The 22,660-nt window shown below is 39.8% G+C and overlaps 1 protein-coding gene and 1 pseudogene across 1 annotated transcript in view; one reads left to right on the top strand and one right to left on the bottom strand.

The window, feature by feature from the left end:
- HSD17B11 (hydroxysteroid 17-beta dehydrogenase 11) overlaps positions 1-14,550 on the bottom strand; it is a 44,417-nt gene extending 29,867 nt beyond the window's left edge. Inside the window, exons 1-3 of the mRNA XM_032239671.1 lie at positions 13,909-14,550; positions 6,094-6,201; positions 1,469-1,600 (exon numbers count right to left, since the gene is read on the bottom strand). Coding sequence (XP_032095562.1) covers positions 1,469-1,600; positions 6,094-6,201; positions 13,909-14,118 — 450 coding nt within the window. The 5' untranslated portion in view covers positions 14,119-14,550. The remainder of the gene's footprint in view (positions 1-1,468; positions 1,601-6,093; positions 6,202-13,908) is intronic.
- A 276-nt stretch (positions 14,551-14,826) lies between these two features.
- Positions 14,827-17,191, top strand: LOC116524427 (annotated as a pseudogene).
- The last annotated feature ends 5,469 nt before the right edge of the window (positions 17,192-22,660 follow it).

The raw sequence follows: 22,660 nt of genomic DNA, 5'->3' as shown, positions 1-22,660 counted from the left end.
TATATATTGAATAGGAATAATAATCTAGAGTTATCAAAAGAATTTGCATTTAATGTGAAATTGTTTTTTAAAAAGTTTGCTTACATTATCAAAATATGGATATGAATAGCAGTTTTCTATTGGTCATGAAATAATTCATGCAATAAGTATTTATTGTGTACCTACTATGTGCCGGGGAAGAAAAAACAAATAAGATAATACCCAGCTAGGTGCAATGGCTCACACCTGTAATCCCAGCACTTTGGGAGGCTGAGGCAGGAGGATCACTTGAGCCCAAGAATTCGAGATCAGCCTGCGCAACATGGAAAAAAACTCATCTCCACAAAAATACAAAAACTTGCTGGGCATGGTGGTGTACTCCTGTAGTCCCAGCTTCTAGGGAGGCGGAGGTGGGAAGATCACTTGAGCCTAGGAAGCTGAGGCTGCAGTGAGCCAAAATCACATCCCTGCACTCCAGCCTGGGCAACACAGAGAAACCCTGTATGCAAACATCAACAACAAAAAGAGACAGTAATCTATATTTGAATAAACATGCAAACATAAGATATGTGTCAATAACTTGGGAATATTAACATAAAATAATACTGCATTTTTATCAACCCCAATATACTTTTGAGATTGGTCATCCCAAACTCACATCCAAGAAAACTTTGAGGGACCTTTTTAAGAACTGGTTATTTGGGCAATATTTGGAGACTTCAGAAATACACATAGCATATGTACATATATATAATTTAAGACCTTCAAAGGTGAGGTTTACAATAGGTTTGCAATTTTAGGGCCAGGAAATAACATGAGGCCTGAGCCTCGTACGAATCTGAAAGTCAGGACAGTGGCTCATGCCTGTAATCCCAGCACTTTGGGAGGCTGAGGCAGGTGAATCACTTGAGCCAGTCAAGACTAGCCCGGGCAACATGGTGAAACCCCGTCTCTACTAAAAATACAAAAATTAGCCTGGCATGGCAGCATCTGTAGCCCCAGCTACTTGTCGGGGCTGGAGTGGGAGGATCTCTTGAGCTTGGGAAGTTGAGGCTGCAGTGAGACAAGATCACACCCCTGCACTCCAGCCTGGGAAACAGAGTGAGACCCTGTCTGAAATAAAAAAAGGAATCTGAAAGCAAACCAGATTCACCTTTATAAAATCACAGACGATGACTCAGATAGTCTCCAACTCCTTTCTTTGCCTAAAAAGGATCACATAGAGATGTGAGAACCTAGCTTACAATTAAAACATATATGAAACCAGACATTTATTATTAATTTATTATTGTTGTTATTAATATTGTCAGTGAGGAAGAATGACAGAATTTGGTCATAGCATGAAAAATGATCTCTTTGTATAATGTTATCCCCGATGCCTGAAGAAAACTTTAGCATTGATTTAATACTTACTTATGTCTGCTGAAAGCCCCACTTTAATCTTTGGGATTTTCAAAAGGAATATTTTTGTAAAAGAAATCCTACTCACCCAGAAATGTGCAAGTACATTAACTTCAAAAGTCTTTTCAATCTGAGGATCTTGTGTAGCAAACAAATCTGATGTGTAGACTACACCAGCATTATTTACTAAAATACTAACATCTCCAACTTCTGCTTTCACCTTCAAAAAACAAAATAAGAAAAGTATATTCATTAAGAGGTGTGAGGGTAAGTTTATACACAATGGCTATTTTTTTTTTTTTTTTTTGAGACAGATTCTTGCTCTGTTACCTAGGCTGCAGTGCAGTGGCAAAATCTTGGCTCACTGCAACCTCCACCTCCCGGGTTCAAGTGATTCTCCTGCCTCAGTTGTATGTGTTTTTCTGCTAGATATGGAAAAAAGTGATTTTGTAATCCATGTGTCAACAGGGGAAAAAAAAATCTTTTGATTTTAGGCACTTATGTCCAAAATAGATTTATCTGCAAGTGTAGCAGGTGGAAATTTTCTTTTGCAATTTAGTCTCTTGACTTCATTCTGCTGACTCTAGCTTAAGAGGCATTTGGCTAAGTAGCATTTTTAAAAACATTACCTCAAAAGGTAAGCAAAAAAAGTTAAATTGATGTGGCAAAATCAGGGACTACTATGGAGAACTATGGGAAATTGATGACATTATTAAGCTGGCCACATTTTCTATTTCTATTGATTTTTGTGGTCTCTCTGGTCTATTGTTCAATAGCTCTCCAATTAGGTGGCAGTAGGCTTAAGGGTGAAGAGTCATTTCCTTGGATGTTGAGTCGAGTTTTGGCTCTGCCACTCATTATCTGTTGAACCTTGACCAAGTTACTTAACCTCTTAAAACTTCAATTCTTCCTCTGCAAAATAGAGATAATAATACAAGTTCCTTGTGAGCTGTTGTGGAAACAAATGAAATCAAGCCTGTAAAGGAGCTAACACTGTATCTGGTACACAGAGTAAACTGCTATTACTATCATTATCATTATTTCAAAACCATTTATACTTGTCTAAAAGTAACATTTTTTTGTTTGTTTTTGTTTTGAGACTGAGTCTTGCTCTGTCACCCAGGCTGGAGTGCAGTGGTGCAATCTTGGCTCACTGCAACTTCCATCTCCTGGGTTCAAGCAATTCTCCTGCACCAGTCTCTCAAGTAGCTGGGATTACAGGCGTGTGCCACCATGCCCGGCTAATTTTTTGTATTTTTAGTAGAGATGGGGTTTCACCGTGTTAGCCAGGATGGTCTCAATATCCTGACCTTGTGATCCGCCTTCATCGGCCTCCCAAAGTGCTGAGATTACAAGTGTAAGCCACCACCCCTGGCCCAAGTAACATGCTTTAAAGTTCTCTTCTTGATCTGCTCAGGTGTCTATAAAGGTACTTAATATAAAAATATAAGCTGAGCGTGGTTAGAGGCTCATGCCTCTAATTCCAGCTCTTTGGGAGGCCAAGTCAGGCAGATCACTCGAGGTCAGGAGTTTGAGACCAGCCTAGGGGCGGAGGTTGCAGTGAGCCGAAGTCATGTCACTGCACTTCAGCCTGGGCGACAGAGTGAGACCATCTAAAAAAAACCCAAAAAACCAAAACCAAAATATAGAAATATAAATAGGAGGTAAATAATATAAAAATACATGTGTGTTTTTCTAATATACATGCATGGTTTGTGTGTTTTCTCTTGAAAATTCTATTTTGGTATTAATTCAGAAGGAAGAACATTTGAGAAATTAAAATGGTTATGTGGAAGGGCTTATGTGAACTCTTACAGCCAGATTTCAAAGGTTGCTGCACGTATCACAGGTGAAATGATTTCAGTTGAGGAAATATAAACAAAAGAACAAGGCTAGCTGCTAAGAGCAATAGAAGGGATCCACGGACTGTGCAGACTATTTGTAGGCCGGGCATGGTGGCTTACATCTATATTCTCAGCACTCTGGGAGGCTGAGGAAGGTTGAGGCCAGGAGTTCAAGACCAGCCTGATCAACATGGTCAAACTGCATCTCTATTGAAAACACAAAAATTAGGTGGGTGTGATGGTAGGCACCTGTAATCCCAGCTACTTGGAAGCCTGAACTGGGAGGATTGCTTGAACCTGGGAGGTGGAGGTTGCAGTGAGCCAAGATCACGCCACTGTACTCTAGACTGGGCAACAGAGCAAGATCCCATCTCAAAAAAAAAAAGAAAGAAAGAAAAAGAAAAAAGTTCTGATACTAAAATGGCTACATCAAAATAGGTACTTCAAAATATCTGATAATCACATAGCCTTGTATATACTCTGTTTAGGTATATAAACTTAGAATGATATCAATAAAAGCACTGTAGTTAAAATATATAAAATAGGTTAAAATAATAAAATTACCTTTTTCACAACAGCCTCTTTCCAGATGAGTCTGTTGACTAATGATTTTTTTAGGTAACTAAGGAAGTTGGGCTAGGAGTTCCCCCTAACAATGACTAATGACAAAATTACATAGAAAATATTGGTAGTTCCATTACAATAGTAATAACTAATATTACAAAGTGACTACTGTGGGCAAGTACTGTTCTAAGTAGTTTACATCATTAATTCATTTAATCCTTATTTGTAACCCTATGAGGTAGGTACTACTGTGATCTCCATTTCATAGTTGAGTAAACATAGACATAGAAAGGTTAAGGAACTTGCCCAAGGTTATATAGCTAGTATTAACTAGAAGAGCAGCTTTTAAACCTGGGAGGCTAGCTCCAGAATTCATGGTCTTAAACACTATTCAATATGCTCATTTCTATGAAGGATGATCATTGTTAATTTAAGTAAAATAGTTATTGATAATGCAGTTTTTTTGCCTGTAGGTCTTGCTGTTACTGTACTCCCTCCCAGGAAAGCTATTTTCCACCCCTGGCCTGGCCATTTCTATGTATCTTTTTTTTTTTTTTTTTTTGAGACAGAGTCTCTGTTGCCAGGTGCCAGGCTGGAGTGCAGTGGTGCGATCTCAGCTCACTGCAACCTCCGCCTCCTGGGTTCAAGCAATTCTCCTGCCTCAGCCTCCAGAGTAGCTGGGATTACAGGCATACACCACCATGCCCAGCTAATTTTTGTATTTTAGTGGAGATGGGGTTTCACAATGTTGGCCAGGATGCTCTTGATCTCTTGACCTCGTGATCCACCTGCCTCTGCCTCCCAAAGTGCTGGGATTACAGGTGTGAGCCACCGTGCCCATCTACTTATTCTTTTAACATAGCTCAAGCCTCACCAATAATACAAGGGTATCAGTTAGAAGTAAAAGATACAGATTTAAAAATAAAAGTTAAAGATGAACTCAGGCTGAGCATGGTGGCTCACATTTGTAATCCCAACACTTTGGGAGGCCAAAGTGGGCTGATCACCTAAGGTCAGGAGTTCGAGACCAGCCTGGCCAACATGGTGAAACCCCATTTCTACAAAAACACAAAAATTAGCCAGGCATAATGGCACGTTCTTGTAATCCCAGTTACTTGGGGGGCTGAGGCAGGAGAATTGTTCGTGAATCCGGGAGGCAGAGGTTGCAGTGAGCTGAGATCCTGCCATTGCACTCTGGGCCTGGGTGACAGAGTGAGACTCCATCTCAAAAAATAGAAAATTAAAAAAAATGAACTCAAATCTAAAATTCCATAAACAAAGAGGTTTTCAAGTCTAGCTGAATCAGAATCTTTATATTGCACTGAATCAGAATACCCAGGGGTCAAGTCCAGGAAAGCATCTTAAAGAATCTGCCCAGGTAATTCTGATGACCTTCCTACCATTGAGGTATTTAGTTAACAGGTACAAGTGAGAATGCGTTCAGAGTGAAACCTCATTATATACGGCACATCTCAATTGTATCTAGAAGAGGCAAATACTGCTTTATAGAAAATCTGCTGGGACTGTGACTCATGCCTGTAATCCCAACACTTGGGAGGCTGAGGTGGGTGGATCACCTAAGCTTAGGAGTGCGAGATTAGCCTGGGCAACATGGTGAAACCCCATTTTCCACCAAAAATGCAAAAAATTAGCTGGGCATGGTGGCACACACCTGTGGTCCCAGCTACCTGGGAGGCTGAGGTGGGAGGATTGCTTGATTCTGGGAGGTGGAGGTTGCAATGAACCAAACTCATGCCACTGCACTCCAACCTGGGTGACAGAGTGAGACCCCATCTCAAGAAAAAAAAAAAAAAAAAGAAAAGAAAAAGAATAGAAAATAAAAGAAATAGCTCCATCTACAATAAAAACCTGATAAAGAATAGCTTTATTGTAACTTTCTAACCCAATTCTATGAATGGGCTTTAGAAGACCCTGTCAGTGATTCTGCAGTTGTCATCCAGGGATACTTACCTGTATGATAATCATGGATGAGGTGAGGTTGTGTGGGATGCAGGGTGCATAGGGTTCATTTGAGGCCCTGACCTCAACCTACTGAAGGAAAACCTCTGGGAGTGGAGACTCATAGTATATATATTTTTTAACAACTCCCTGGAAAATTTCAGAACATACTAATATTTGAGAGCTTCAGTTTTCGGTTCTAGTTTTGGTTTTGCTATGAGCTAGCTCTATAACCTTGGACAAGTAACATTTCTCAGTTACTTCATCTACGTCATGTACAGACTGGGTCATCTCCAAAACATCTAACTCTAACATGTTATGATTCTAACTAAACACAAAATTTCACCTTCTTTGCAGAGTTGTAAATATCTTCTCGGTTGCTGCAGTCTACCACAAAGGTATGAACCTTGGCACCCAGTCCCCTGCATTTGGCAGCTGCTTCCTCCAGTCCATGCTAGAAAAAGCAACAAAGAGGGCAAGGTAGTAACTGATATGATATTATATCGACAGCTATAATATAATTCTTTAAAAGTAGTGAGATTCCATCTGAATTGGGCAAGAATTTAACGACCCATTTTTGGCAGGTATATAAGCACATTTTACTTTTAGTATTTTGACTAGCTTCTTTTATTTGGAACTGAATTTAAAGCAAGTTTCTTAAAAGAAGGTACAAATCTTAAAATACTAGTTCTACGTTTATGAACTTTAAATACTTTGTGAATGTCAGTATCTCTGTGTATTACATATCAGCCTTTAAAAAATATAACATTAAACTTTTTTCCATGTCATTAAAAACTATTCATGAACGTCAGTTTACTGGCTGCAGAAGAAACAATGAGTTAACTACAGTTCATTAAACCATTCATTCTTTCAGCATTTTAACATGAAGGTCATATTCACTGAGTTCAGAAGAACCTTGACACAAATATGAATGAGGTAGAGTCCCGACCCCAAGGAGTGCTCTGTGTCATAGAAAGAAACATAAATATCATAGTTAAGTAGGACCCACATAATACCGTTATTGTTTTGATAATACGGGATTGAATATTGTCAGTTTCAACCTAATACATTGTGATAAGTATCACAGCAGAGTTCCATACAGGGAGTTACGGGAACACAGAGGGGCACACAATATAATTCTAGCAGTGGCTTGCTATGCCCTTTCACCTGCTTTCCCCAGGATGAAAGGACATTTCAGGCAGTGTGTGTGCAAAGACAGACAGGAGACTGGTCTTGTGGAAACCATTAGCAGGATCAGCGTTGATGGATGGATCATTAAGTTCGAGGCCAGGAGAAGTTCAGATTAAGGTCCCACTTGTCATATTAAGTTTTATCAAAAAGTGAATGGGGAGCCACTAATTAAATTACAGAGTCAGGTTTATGTGTCGTATTGATTATTCTGGCTGACATACGGAGGGTGGATTTTAGGGGTCAACACTGGAGTTAAAAAAATTTGAGAGGCAGTTACAGTAATTCAGGTAATGGATGACACAAACTTGAATTGTGGCACTAGTAGAAAAAATGTAGAGGAAAGGATATCCTTTAAAATATATGTTTAGGAGGTAAAATCGGTAAGGCTTGGTGAGTAGATGAGGAAGGGTGGGGAGGAGTCACAGGTGACATCTTTGCTTTCTGCTTTTGGTAGCTGGCAAGATCATGCTGCCACATGTCAGGCAGAGATGACAGGGAGACGGCAGATTTGAGGAAAGGGGTGATGAGTCCAATTTGGGGCACTGATTTTGAGTCAACTTAAGTTCAGGATCACACCATTGGGGTTTTTTTGGTTATCTTTGCTTGTTTGCTTTTGGCCAATTTTTACCTTTTTTTTTTTTTACTTTTAAGGGAATGTCTCAAAAGAGATCTTAGATTACGATCTAGTCTGTGCACTCTACAGGCCAAGTATTAGGTTGGTGTAAAAGTAATTGCTGTTTTTGCCATTATTTTAATGACAAAAACTGCAATTACTTGCGCATCAACATAATAATTGTCAGCTAATGCACAAATGGGTAGACCCCAGCAGCACTCACACATTTACCCACAGAGAGGATGGTAAATCAGTGTACACATTTGTAAATGACAAGTACTGATACAGAAAGGATAAATCTGGACAGTTGTGGGAAGAATTAGTAGCTTGTGTAGTGAGCCTGTTATCACAATAAAAGAAACAAGTTCTTTTTCTCTTATGAATCTCCCACACAAACTGTAGTATACCCTCATGAGGAACTCTTATTCCTCAAGGGACATCAACATCTCAGGTAGACTTTATTTTGCCCTCCTATATGTAACCGGCAGCTTTTGCCATTTCCTTTTACAAGCATATTTTATTAATGTTGTATATGCATACAATGGACTATTATTCTAAATTTCTGACACATGCTACATGTACAACCTTGAGAACATTATGCCAAATGAAATAAGCTAGACACACACAAAAAAACAAATACCATATGAGTGTACTTACATGAAGTACCCAGAGTATCACATTCAGAGAGACATAAAATAGAATCATTGTTGCCAGGTCCTGGGGAAATGAGAGATACATTGTGGTGTTTTTGTTGTTGTTGTTGTTGTTTTGAGAGGGAGTCTCGCTCTGTCACTCAGGCTGGAGTGCAGTAGCACGATCACAGCTCACCACAACCTCTGCCTCCCAGGTTCACGCAATTTCCCTGCCTCAGCCTCCAGAGTAGCTGGGATTAAAGGCACATGCCACCATGCCCATCTAATTTTTGTATTTTTAGTAGAGACAGGGTTTCACCATGTTGGTCAGGCTGGTCTTGGATTCCTGACCTCATGATCTGCCCGCCTCAGCCTCCCAAAGTGCTGGGATTACAGGCCTGAGATATATTGTTTTGACGGGTACAGAGTTTCAGCTTGGGAAGATTAAAAATGTCTGGAGAGGAATAGAAGAGATCACTGCATAATAAAGTAAATGTACTTAATGCCACTGACCTGTACACTCAGAAATGGTTAAAATGGTGTGTTTTGTCATCTGTATTACCATATTTATAAAAGTTTTTAAAAAGAATATTGTATTGATTTGGATCCTCTTTTTTTGGAACAAATATATTTCCTTACATGAACAAATTTTATAATAAAAATTTATTTCCCACTAATTCTGTTTTCAGAGATTTGCTTATTACTGGTTGGCTTTCTGTAGCCACCAAGCGACTGAGTATATGGAGGCAAAGATACCCTTCTTTCACATCTGCTGTCTCACTTTTGCCCTATTTCCTTGCTCCTCATTTAGGTTGGTCTGGTTTCCACACTTTCTGAACTGTGCAAATTTTTTTCTTTTTTTTTTTTTCTGAGATGGAGTCTCGCTCTGTCACCCAGGCTAGAGTGCAGTGGTGCAATCTTGGCTCACTGCAGCCTCTGCCTCCCGAGGTCAAGCGATTCTCTTGATTCAGCCTCCCTAGTAGCTGGGATTACAGGCATGTGCCACCACACCTGGTTAATTTTGTATTTTTAGTAGAAACGGAGTTTCACCATGTTGTCCAGGCTGGTCTTGAACCCCTGATCTTAAGTGATCCACCCACCTTGGCCTCCCAAAGTGCTGGGATTGCAGGCATGAGCCACCGCACCCGGCCAGTGCAACAAATTTAAGTTCTAAATTCCTCCAGAAAAAATTCCAGACAGTGCCCTTCACAAAAAGTATTTGGTAAGAATATATTTTATTTCTTACCAAATATCTATCTGGATAAATACCTATCTATCCAGATAGATAATTGTTAAGAAATAAAAAATAAGCAGATCTTCAGGAATAAAATGAATTCTTCCTTTAAAATGTTTTGCAGCACAGTACAATTGCTCATAATTCTTCAAGATTTTCCTTGGTAAATTTTTTCAAATATGTTTGCCTACAATCACTAAAAATTGAAAAATTTTAAATTCCTCCCATTATTTTTTCAGTTATTCATTGTTTTTTTATTCAATAAATAGTCTTTGAGCATATACTATATGCTTACCACTTACTGTAAATTTTCCTTTCCAAGTTAATATTTTCCTAATTTAACTTTTTTTTAGGAGAAAGGGTCTTGCCATTGCCCAGGTTGAGTGCAATGGCTATCCACAGGTGTGATCCAACTACGGACAGCACTGGAGCTCTGACCTGCTCCATTTCCAACCTGGGCTGGTTCACCCATCCTTAGAGAGCTTGGTCTCCTTCACACCTGCTGTCAGGAGGTTACCATATTGATTCTGAACTTACGGGGACATGCAGAGCGCACCACATTCCAGAACACCTGGGCTCAAGCAATCCTGCTGCTTCAGCCTTCTGAGTAGCTAGGGCTACAGGAGCATGCCACCATGCCTGGCTATAAACCATTCTAACCAGACATGGGAATGAGAATAGTCAAGAGGTGATAGATGATCATAAAGCAGAATGAATAATTCCTGGTATCGGTCTCAGTGAAACAACAAAGCTGACACCACCATTAATTCCTCCCTACATTAACGTTTGGTATACGTGGACATTGCTATCCTCACTACGTGGATTAATCTAAGAGATTGTCTTTGTACTCTAGGTGAAAGGGCCTTCCCTTTGGCTCTTCCCTGCCCTTCCAGCTAGATCCAATAACAATCCAACACCACTTTCTTCCTCATTCTCTAGGTATTCACGTGCTCAAGAGCTTCACGTCTCTGTTTCTGCTACCTGGACTTCAAACCCGCTACCTGCTCCAAACCCGCACCCTGTCCTTCCCCAATCAGGTTTAGTGGTTCTCAGACTTCTATAATTTCAAATCTATAAAATGGCAAGAAAAATAGAGTGGGGTATGCATACCAGACTAGGATTGCCAAACTTTTGGCCAAATAAGGGCACTCAAAACTAAAAAAATGACTCATATGTTATAATTGTAATTTCATTAACAAATATATTTTTTACCCACAAAAAAGTAGGAAGGATATAATCTCAAAATAAAAGATGAATTATATAAATTAAGCTAATTTAACCTAATAAAAACTCACTACATTCTCCTCAATTTTTCTGACCATTTTTCCCAATCTCTGCTGCTGCCAACCTGGTCCGACAGTCCCCATCCTGTCATCTCGTGCCTGGATTATCACAGAGCTCTCTTACTTTACTTGTTCCTTCCATTTTTTCTCCTCTTACGTCTCATCTAAGTCCAGCAGCTGGAGGATCCTCCTCAATAGGAATTACCCTCAAAACCCTTCATTGACTCCCCAGAACAAAAAGCCAAAGCATAGTAGTCACATAAAAAAACACAATCTAGTAGTATATTTTATTTACCCTAATGTATCTAACTAATTATCATTTCAACATGTAATCTATATAAAAATTAACACAAAATTCTATATTCTTTTCTTCATACTAAGTCTTCAAAATCCAGCGTGTCCCACCCACAACACATCTCAATTCAGATTGGGCACATTTTCAAAGTCTCAAGAGCCGCAAGAGGCTAGGAGCTACTACCTACCATCGTGTTGCACAGAGTAGATCAAGACTTTTCTTGCACTTCTCTCCCTTCCCTTAGTCTGTGCCAGGCTTTGCATTTGCTGATCCCTCCCTGCAGGACTCACTGTGTTCTCAGCTTCTTCTGATCTTGACTCAATTATCTCCATCTCAGTGAGTCCTTCCTGGCTGCCTCTATAACATCAGCACTCCCCTCCTACCCTCCCTACCATATACAGTCTTTTATCTGCTCTGCCTTGTATTTTTTTCTTTATACTTAACACCACCTAACAATTATACATTTTACAATAATACAGTGTGGTATACTGCCCCTAGCTAATGAGGCTCATGTCTTCCTCAATGCCAAATCCTCAGTTCTCTATTAGAACAGTGCCTAACAGATAATAGGGGCTCAATTAATATTTGTTGGATAGGCCGGGCGCGGTGGCTCAAGCCTGTAATCCCAGTGGGTGGATCACGAGGTCAAGAGATCGAGACCATCCTGGTCAACACGGTGAAACCCCGTCTCTACTAAAAATACAAAAAATTAGCTGGGCATGGTGGCGCGTGCCTGTAATTCCAGCTACTCAGGAGGCTGAGGCAGGAGAATTGCCTGAACTCAGGAGGCGGAGGTTGCGGTGAGCCAAGATCGCGCCATTGCACTCCAGCCTGGGTAACAAGAGCGAAACTCCGTCCCAAAAAAAAAAAAAAAATTTGTTGGATAAATGCATGATCAGAGAAAATTTTTTATAAACCAGCACTGGATATTGGAAGTTATTAACCTAACTAACTCTTAACATATATTTGAATTTTAGCTAAAACCACACTTTGTCAAGGAATAGTAACAACTAACACTCTAGTGTGTTTACCTTATACCAGCCACTGTGCTAAATGCTTTGTGCGCATTATCTCATATCATATTCCCAGCCTTTTGAGGTAGGTATCATTTTATCCAAAAGTTGAGCAAGTTACCCAATTAAAAAATGAGAGCTCTGACTATATCACCACGCCAGACTGTGACCACGCTGGCCTGGGCTGGGCCTAGTTTGTATTATTCATTGTATTTGTAATTACTTTTTAAAAAATTGTTGTTTCTTATTTATTTTATTTGTTTTTTTCGAGATGGAGTTTCGCTCTTGTTGCCCAAACTGGAGTGCAATGGCGAGATCTCGGCTCACTGCAACCTCTGCCTCCCAGGTTCAAGTGATTCTCCTGCCTCAGCCTCTCAAGTAGCTGGGATTACAGGCACACACCACCACGCTTGGCTAATTTTGGGATTTTTAGTAGAAACAGGGTTTCACCATGTTGGCCAGGTTTGTCTTGAACTTCTGACCTCAGGTGATCTGCCCGCCTCGGCCTCCCAAAGTGCTGGGATTACAGGTGTGAGCCACTGTGCCCGGCCTGCACTTGTAATTACTTAATGTCTATTTTCCCTACTAGGCTGAGGTCATGGAACCTTATTTTCTGTTTGTCACCCTATCCCTAATGTCTAAAGCAGTAGATTTAAATCAACATTTGTTGATTGCTGTCTTAATCAGCAACTCACTGGGTTAACTCTCATTTAACTTCATATGCTTTGAATTATTGTTTACAGCATTGCATGTCAACTAGTGCATAATGGATAATGTTTGAGGCCATCAGGTATCTTTCAGAAATCCCTTTGTTCATCTACCAAGGGTCAAATAAAAGGTTAGAATCTAGGTCCTCTTCTCTTCCCTAAGCCCACACCTATGCTTGTCCTGGGTAAAAAAAACTACATTAAAAGGTTTTTTTCCTTTTTATTGTTTTTACTAAAAGATGCTTCCCTGCAACTCCTTCAGTATCACAGGTCAAAGGTGATAAAAAATGCTTTTTAAAAAAATTTGAGACAGGGTCCACCTCAGTCACCCAGGCTGGAGTGCATTGGGGTGCTTACAGCTCACTGCAGCCTCCACCTCCCAGGCTCAAGCAACCTCCCACCTCAGCCTCCCAGAAAAGATGCTTTTAAAAATTATTCTTGGCGGCTGGACGTGGTGGCTCACATCTGTAATCCCAGCACTTTGGGAGGCCAAGGCAGGCAGATCATGAGGTCAGGAATTTGAGACCAGCCTGGCCAATATGGTGACACCCCGTCTCTACTAAAAATACAAAAATTAGCCGGGCGTGGTGGCGTGAGCCTGTAGTCCCAGCTACTCGAGAGGCTGAGGCAGGAGAATTACTTGAACCCAGAAGGCAGTGAGCTGAGATCACGCCACTGCATTCCAGCCTGGCAACAGAGCGAGATTCCCACTCAAAGAAAAAAAAAATTATTCTTGGCAATAACTATGGCCATGTAGAATTGCTTTCTGTTGGGTATAATCTTTTAAACCACTTATCTCATTAACAAGTAGGACTTTCTCTTAATAGGTACAAGCTTCTTACTCTTTTGATATACTAGCTAAAATGATTTCTTTTTCCTTGTTTTTAAAATGGAGGGATCAATGAAATCAGGTTCAGGAGAAAATTACAAGTTATCCTTAAGGCAAAAATGGGGATCAATTTACAATGTCAAACTAGTGATGGGCATTAACTGGGACTCTTATAACCTCTAGGTCTGTTTATCATGTGATCAAACAAAATATTAATTCATGCCCTCCCATCTGCAAAATGGCAATACTAATTTTTCTTTCTTTCCTGCTTTACAGAGATGCTGTAAAGGGTGGCTGCCAGGAAAATGCAGACGTGTCCACAAATTAAAGGTTCCAGAAAGTAAAACATAGTAAGCACTGTTACCTTATTTATATCCCAGAGAACCAGCTTGCTTTTAAGTTTAGCAAATTCATAGGCAGTCAGTCTCCCAATTCCATGCCCAGCTCCTGTAATCAGGACGATTTCGCCGGTGACTGATTTTCTCCTCTTAGGAATAAAAAGCTTCACGAAGGACTCTAGGGAGCAGAAGATCAGTAAGGGGAGAAGCAGGAGGATGTCCAGAAAGAATTTCATCCTTTTTGTAGCTGCGAGCGTTTGCTGTGTTTTTTTTACCAATCACTCTAACCTGCTTTTAGAGGGCCGCTCGATCTAACATCAGGAAGAGTAGGGGCGAGAGCAAGGAAGAGCGAGCTTCGCTATCGAAGAGAAACAACTGCGGACTGTTCCTTCCGCTGGGCTGGGCTTTGTTGGTCTTTTGCAATTGGCTCGGGCTGCAGCGTCTGCTGGCTCAGAATCTGGGAGGGACCAAGTTCAGACCCGACCAAAGCTTCCTAGCTCTGCTTCGCGCAGCCCCAACGCGGTGCGTGACCGCGATTGTCTTTTACCTACGTTCTCCAGTTGTCGTGAGCCGACCTGGGAGGGTTCGCTGCTCACCTGCGTTCCTACATTGGATAAATTCCGAGGATAGCCGACGATGTCCGCAGGCCAGCTGCTTCTGTCAAAGTTGAACGTTGCTTATCACTAGATTTGGGGTGCCGCTGGGCGCGGCGGCTCTCGCCTGTGATCCTGGCACTTTGAGAAGCCGAGGCGGGAGGATCGCTTGACCCCTGGAGTTCGAGATCAGCCTGAACAACATAGAGAGACCCCGGTCTCCTAAATTTGTTTTATTGTTGTTTGATTAGCCAGGCGGAGCGGCGCGTGCCTGTAGTCCCAGCTACTCGAGAGGCTGAGGCAGCAGAACCGCTGGAGCTCGGGAGGTGGAGGCCACAGTGAGCGGAGATCGCGCCACTACACTCCAGCCTGGGCGACAGAGCCAGACTCTGCCTTTAAAAACAAAAACTAGATAGCGGATGCAAATGTAGATTCCTATCTTAAAGGATCCTGAAAAGGCCAGTCTTTCTGCTTCCAGCTGAGAAATTACGCGACATGACATTTTAGTTTAAACTAAGCACGGTTTCTGGAGGACAGGGGAAATTTTGTCTGTTCAAGGACAGCTATAACCAAGCTCCAGGAAAACATTGTTACTGTATTAAAGGGATTGTTTCCACAAGGAAGAAGAGTATATTTGAATAACCATTTTTCACTTGACCTATTCGAGTTTGAAAAGAAAACAACATATATCGTACTTTAGGAATTTTGAATTTATTCAAGTGAATAAATAAATAGAAAATCATTTAGCCTAAAGATTACCTATGTAACATTTGGTTTTGTAGCCTTTATGTATGTTAACTGGTGACTTGAAAAAATTCTAGAGATTGGTTCCTGGAAGAAAAGACCTAACTAGGGCTTGTGCGCAGTAATAGCTTAATAATGGTATTGTATGCATTTTTTTTCCGATTCATTTTTTTGACAGACATTGAATTTGGGTTTTGTGCAAGACACTCCGGTACTTGGGAAGAGACTTTGTTGTGTGATGATGGTCAACTTTTATATTTAAGAGGCAGAAAGATCACAAAAAATTGAATTTCACAAAGAGTTCATACTCAATTCTTCCTCCTACTTAAGCAGTCATATATTGTTACAGGGGATGGAGGGATAGTGGCTGCCTCACAAAAGTGAACTCCATTGTGGAATTCTTTTAATTCTGAATATCCATCTACCACTTTTTTGGATAGACCCCAAATCCAAGTTTATGAAACACTTGTATAGAAACTTTACAAAGTGTTCTGCCACATATATTATTTCATTTGATTTTCAAAAACCTCCTAGGAAATAGAGAAGAAAAGTAGAGTAAGGATATATTTATGCCCCTATACTATAAATGAATAAATCTGTTAGATGGACTTTAAAGTCTATATAGTGAGTAAAAGTGTAACTGGGTCTTCACATATAGTCGGTGTTTGTCAATTTTTTTGTGCAACACCTACAGGAATAAATTACATCTTACATGGTGATCTAGTATAAGTGTGTGTGTTTGCTTTCAACTGTCTTGACTTTCATACATTGAGTCTCTGGCTATGCTATTTCTTATTCCATTCTACTAAAAAAAACCTGGGAGTTTTAACCTACTTAGTTGATCAAGGTTTCATTGGTTAAGGAAAAGAACACAGCATTTGGAAGCAGTCATACCTGAATCCCTGATGTGTAATGGGACTTGATCTCTCAAAACATGTATCTTAATTTGTAAAATTGAGATAACTAATACATATCCTACAGGATTCTGTGATGTTCAAACAATTCAATAGGGAACACATTGCTTTTCAACTATTCAACTTTATGTAAATTATAATTAATACTAATGAAATGTGAGTGACGTGAATGGTGTTGTGAATGATGGTTGCAATGTGAATGATTTTATGAATAGCACTAGATGTTTTAAATTGTTCACAGTTATAACACAGATTAGCTTCTAATCTGACAGTTATGTGATTTTATGTATTTGTGGTCTTAAAAAACACCTTTCGTTGGTGGGGTATAAAATATTTTGTAGACCAACGACCCAGCGGAGAAGCTGAGGTCAACATCAGATTTGAAATATTTAAAGTGGATACAGAACTATTTCAGCAATGCAGACAATTAAATATGTTGTTGTGGGTGATGGTGCTGTTGGTAAAACATGTCTCCTGATATCCTACACAACAAACAAATTTCCATGGGAATATGTACCAACTGTTTTTGACAACTGTGCAGTCACAGTTATGATTGGTGGAGAGCCATATACTCTTGGACTTTTTGATGCTGCAGAGCAAGAGGATTATGACAGATTATGACCGCTGAGTTATCCACAAACAGATGTCTGTTTATCAGTAGTCGCTCTGTCTTCATTTGAAAATGTGAAGGAAAAGTGGGTGCCTGAGATAACTCACCACTGTCTAAAGACTCCCTTCTTGCTTGCTGGGACCCAAATTGATCTCAGAGATGACCCCTCTACTATTGAGAAACTTGCCAAGAACAAACAGAAGCCTATCACTCCAGGGACTGCTGAGAAGCTGGCCCATGAGCTGAAGGCTGTCAAGTATGTGGAGTGTTCTGCACTTAAACAGAAAGGCCTAAGGAATGTATTTGATGAAGCAATATTGGCTGCCCTGGAGCCTCCAGAACTGAAGAAGAGCCGCAGGTGTGTGCTGCTATGAACATCTCTCCCGAGCCCTTTCTGCACAGCTGGTGTCAGCATCATACTAAAAGCAATGTTTAAATCAAACTAAAGTTTAAAATTAAAATTTGTTTTTGCAATTAAAAAAAATATTTTGTACTTGGGACATCTGTTTTAAAAAAATTTTAATCTATTTATTTTGAGACCAGGTTATGAGACTAGGTAATTTTTGTAGTTTTGGTAGAGACAGGGTCTCCCTGCATTGCCCATCCTGGTCTTGAACTCTGGGGCTCAACCAATCCACCGGCCTTGGCCTCCCAAACTGCTGGGATTACAGGAGTGAGCCACTGTGCCCGGCCTATGTGGGGCATCTTAATTCATGCTGCCTTCCCAGCAGTTGAAGTCATATTAAAAAATAATAAATAAAAATAAGGATTGAGGGAGTCTTTTTTTAAAAATTAATTTATTTTAAATCACTAACTTGAACCAGAAGAATAGGGGTCTTTCATCAATGTCTTGAACACTTACTATGGCCAGGTATATACTAAGCGCTTCACATAACACATTGCATTTTAACTCCTCAACCTTAAGCAATAGGTTCAATAGAAATCTCTATTACATGAATGAAGAAATAAAGGATTAAGTGAAATTAAACAAACCACTTGAGGTCATAGTATAAATGATAGAATTTAAACCTAGGCTGTCATCACTATCTTTTTTTTACATAGAGATGGTGTTTCATCATGTTGATGAAACCAGTCTGGTCTTAAAGTCCTGCGCTCACTTGATCTGCCTGCCTCAGCCTCCAAAGTGCTGGAATTACAGATATCAGCGACCAGGCCCGGCCTTTTTTCTTTTCTTTTCTTTTTTAACTGGAAGTCTCAGCCAGAGCAATTAGCCTTCTTCTTCTGTGGGGCAAAAAAGAAAAGCTAACCCAGTTCTGAACCGTTAGATAAATTCAAAAAGATCAAAACTCCTGATTTTGAATCACAGCATTAATAACACCTCCCTTTCGTACAATTAGGCAGCATAAATATCTAATTAGCAGGCAGTAGATTGTAGCTGCAAAAAGAATGTGTTTAAATTCCTACCAAGCTTTTAATTAGCTGTGTGATATTTGATTAATTACTTAACCTCTCCTGAGGTCTCAGTTACCTTATCTGTAAAATGGATGTAATAGCAGCTTGGTTGCTGTGAAGAGTAATGAGATATACAAAAAGCACAGAGTAATTCATAAGAGTAAAAAGCACAAGAGTAAATGAGATTTATAAAAGCACGTCTTGCATACAAATATACTTAGTGAATGACAGCCATTACTACATGTTAATCAGTCATCAGTAAGAGGCCTGTATTTGCAAGGCTGGCTCTGTAGTATCCCAGCAGATTAAGAATGAAAGACAGTCATGTTTGGCAATCACACAGGCCAGTGAAGAATGCTCATTTTCACTCTAAAGAATACTGAGGAAAAATATACAGAAATGATTGCCAGACTGTGCTAACAAGCATATTTGCCCCATAGTTTTCTTTCATCTTGAGATAGAAGACTTCACAGTTTGACTCCAAAGTCTGAATTTTAGAGCTGGAGAAATGTAGACATTAGCTTGTGCAATGACACTTTTTTTTTTTTTTTAAGTAATGAATCTATAAATTCAAAGTAGAATTTTCAGAATTGGAGTTAATCCTCTCCAACTCTACTGCTGTTTTGCCATGTAAGTTTTTGCAGTATTCTAAATCCTTTGTTTTCATTTCAGTATCTTCACCGAATCTTCACTGGAAATAGATTCCATCTCTAGAAACCAATTTACCTTGCACTTTTTTTTTTTTTTTAATCTTATGGAGATGGCTTCTTTCCTTAACCTCAGTAACTAACTTCTACTAGCTTCAAACTTTTCTGCAGCTTCCTCCCCTCTCTCAGCTTTCATAGAATTCAAAAGAGTTAGGGACTTGAAGAGGATTAGGCTTTGGTTGAAGGGAATGTTGTGGCTGTTTGATTTATCCAGACCACTTTCTTCATATCAATGATAAGGCTGTTTCACTTTCTTATCATTTGTGGGTTCACTGGCATAGAACTTTTAATTTCTGTTTCAATAATGTTTCTTTTGCATTCACAACCTGGCTAACTGTAGATGCAAGAGGCCTAGCTTTCTGCCTGTCTTGGCTTTCCACATGCCTTAAGTTTAATCATTTCTGGCTTTTGATTTAAAGTGAAACACATTTGACTCTTCCTTCACTTGAACACTCAGAGACTACTGTAGGGTTGTTAATTGGCCTAACTTCAATATGGCTAGATTTCAGGAAACAGGAGGCCTGATTATGAAAAGTGGGTAAGAGGGTAGTGGGGAGATAACCTGTTGGTGGAGTCAGAACACATGATGCTTATTGATTAAGTTTGCTGTTTTCTATACATATGTGGTTTGCGGCATCCCCAACCAATTGCAATAGTCACATCAAAGATCACTGATCACAGATCATCTTAATAGATATAATAATAATGAAAAGGTTTGAAATATTGTGAGAATTACTGAAATACGACAGAGACATGAAGTGAGCTTTTGGAAAAATTGTGTCAATGGGCTTGCTCAATGAAGGTTACCATAAAGCTTCAATTTGTAAAATGCACAATATCTGTGAAATGCAATAAAATGAAGTGCTATAAAACAAGGCATGCCTGTAATTTGTCAAGTGTTCTATTTGTCTATGGTTCATAATGGGGGAATTTAAGTCTTTCTGACTTTGAGGTTATATGTACTCTTGAAATGTCCCTCCCCGCTTCTTTTTTATTGGCCTCTAAGATGTCCTTGGTTTTGTAAAGACTAGAGAGAAGACCCAATTTAAACGGATATTAGTTGGCCTCTTTCAGCCAAACACTCCTTTTGTCAGTAGACCTTAGAATCTGGAGAAAAAAGAAAAAAAACTCAAAAAACAAACATAAAACCAGCCAACTAACTGACAAATAGAAAACTAAAAAGATGACCAATAAATATCCAGTAACTATTCAGGATAATGGGCAGTTTTCTTCAGGACTTCTCTATTTCCACCTAAGTCTCTCTGCACTCTAAATCACATCAATCTGACATGTAAAAAGTTGCCCATTTTTTGCTTTAGTGTCCACAGCTGTGGATGTTGCCCAAGTATTCAGGAAAAGCCATGCAGAGAAGAGATCTTTTCATTGGATCTTTATTTTGAATCTAAGATATGATGAGAAAGTTCTTGAAATATGAGTTTGGATATAACTTTTCCAAATTACATCTCATTTATTTCAATACTTCCTAGAAAATTAATAACTATGATACCACTTAAAAAAATTAAAGCCTGTGATAAAGAATTTTCTTTTATTACAAGCGGTAATATGCTCAGAGCTCTAATGATGAGATTATCAAATAAATACACACTATCAAATATCACTTTAATCAGCAACCACAATTTTAGTATTATCCATCTCAAAGTGTTTAAAAAACGTGTCGGCCAGGCGTGGTGGCTCACGCCTGTAATCCCAGCACTTTGGGAGGCCAAGTCCGGTGGATCACCTGAGGTCAGGAGTTCGAGACAAGCCTGGCCAACATGGTGAAACCCCCGTCTCTACTAAAAACACAAAATTACCCAGGCTTGGTGGTGGGTGCCTGTAATCCCAGCTACTCAAGAGGCTGAGGCAAGAGAATCGCTTGAACCTGAGAGGCAGAGGTTGCAGTGAGCTGAGACTGCAATACTGCACTCCAGCCTGGGCGAAAAGACAGGTCCCCGTCATCTGACTGGAAAACCAAAAAAAAAAAGTGTTACATACCTTTCCATAAGCAATATATTTTATTTTATTTATTTATTTATTTATTTTTGAGACGGAGTCTTACTCTGTTGCCCAGGCTGGAGTACAGTGGCGTGATCTCAGCTCACTGCAACCTCCACCTCCCAGGTTCAAGCGATTCTCCTGCCTCAGCCTCCTGAGTAGCTGGGATTACAGGTGGACGCCACCATGCCCGACTAATTTTTGTATTTATGGGGTTTCACCATGTTGGCCAGGCTGGTCTCAAACTCCTGACCTCAAGTGATGTGCCTGCCTCAGCCCCCCAAATTGCTGGTATTACAGACATGAGCCACCATATCCAGCCAGCAATCTAATTTAGAATACTAAGTTATTTCATTGAAATTAGCCTAAATAATATTTATATTACTAAATTGTGTTTATTAGCATACACTGAGAAAAACCGAGTTTTAATAATATAGGTTGAGAATGACTATTTAGCAGATTTAAATGAGTGAGACTGAATGGCAGGAAGCCAAATATCAAATGATGACTTCCTGAATCCAAAAAGTCAATCTTAAACATGTGGAAAAAAGACCCAAATCTAGGCAGAAAATAAACTTTATTTCCTATAGTCTAACAAAAATGCATGGGTAATCAGTTGTTGATTTTTTTCCAAACAGAGACAAAAATAGTACATTTATGGACTGAGATCTAGTGAGTTATAAATGCTATTTGCTTGAATTTAAAAGTATGAGGAAAATACTACTCCAACTTATTTTTCCTTCATACTTTTGTATAAGTTTTAAAACGTGTAATGTACCAAATAAAGCAACAACAACATTTATTACAAAAGAAAATAGAAAAACAGTCACCTAGTTTAAAAAGTAACTACTTTAAAATTTTTGTTCCTAGGAGGCTTCAGGTAAGAAAGAGTTAAGAAAGTAGAGGCAGCAGAGGCAGAAGGACGCAGTGCAGTATCTTTCACATATTTCATATCAGCTGGGTGTGGTGGCTCACGCCTGTAATCCCAGCACTTTGAGAGGCTGAGGTGGGTGGATCACCTGAGGTCAGGAGTTTGAGACCAGCCTGGCCAACATGGTAAAAACCCATCTCTACTGAAAGTGCAAAAATTAGCTGGGTGTGGTGTCATGTGCCTGTAATCCCAGCTAACTGGGAGGCTAACGCAGGAGAATCGTTTGAACCCAGGATGCAGAGGTTGCGGTGAGCCAAGATCCTGCCATTGCACTCCAGCCTGGGTGAAAAGCAAGATGCCATCTCAAAAAAAAAATTTCATATCAGAATCCATAGAAAAATATAAGTTTTACACTTTAAGCCAGTGTATATCTATCTACAAGTGCAAAGGTCCTGAGGTGGGCCGTGCCTGGCATGTCTGAGTGAAATATGTGCAGCATTTAAAGTCATGCTGACCTGGGTTTCTTGACCTTGCACTTACCAGCCATTAGGCCCCTGGGACAAAGAACTAAATATTTGTTTCTAGACTTTTAAGTTTTTTTAAACACATGGCCATTTTGATTAAACTTTTTTAAAATTTCATGCTTTAATATTATTTAAAGTGAATACACAAAATTAATTCTAATTAGTTTAAATATCTATTTGGAAATTAATGGCAGTGGGGTCCTGTCTGGAGCCGCCACTGCCATGATGGTGGCTGCAGTGAGGGAGGTGTGGCTGGGGCTGAGTGCTCCATGGATCTGGCAGGAGCTGAAATGGGCAGAAGCCCTGCCTTCTTTCTGAGTTGGCAGGGCTGGAGTCTTGAGCTCCTGAGTGCAGCTGCGGCTGCCCAGCCACAGTTCCGGATCTGGGCATCCCTGTGCTCTTGGGGG

The sequence above is a fragment of the Sapajus apella genome, unplaced genomic scaffold (assembly GCF_009761245.1).
Source record: "Sapajus apella isolate SASKATOON/1434 unplaced genomic scaffold, GSC_monkey_1.0 scaffold45, whole genome shotgun sequence".
NCBI classification, from domain to species: domain Eukaryota; kingdom Metazoa; phylum Chordata; class Mammalia; order Primates; family Cebidae; genus Sapajus; species Sapajus apella.
The sequence above is the reverse complement of the archived record's forward strand: the minus strand, read 5'-3'. Positions and strand labels throughout refer to the sequence as shown.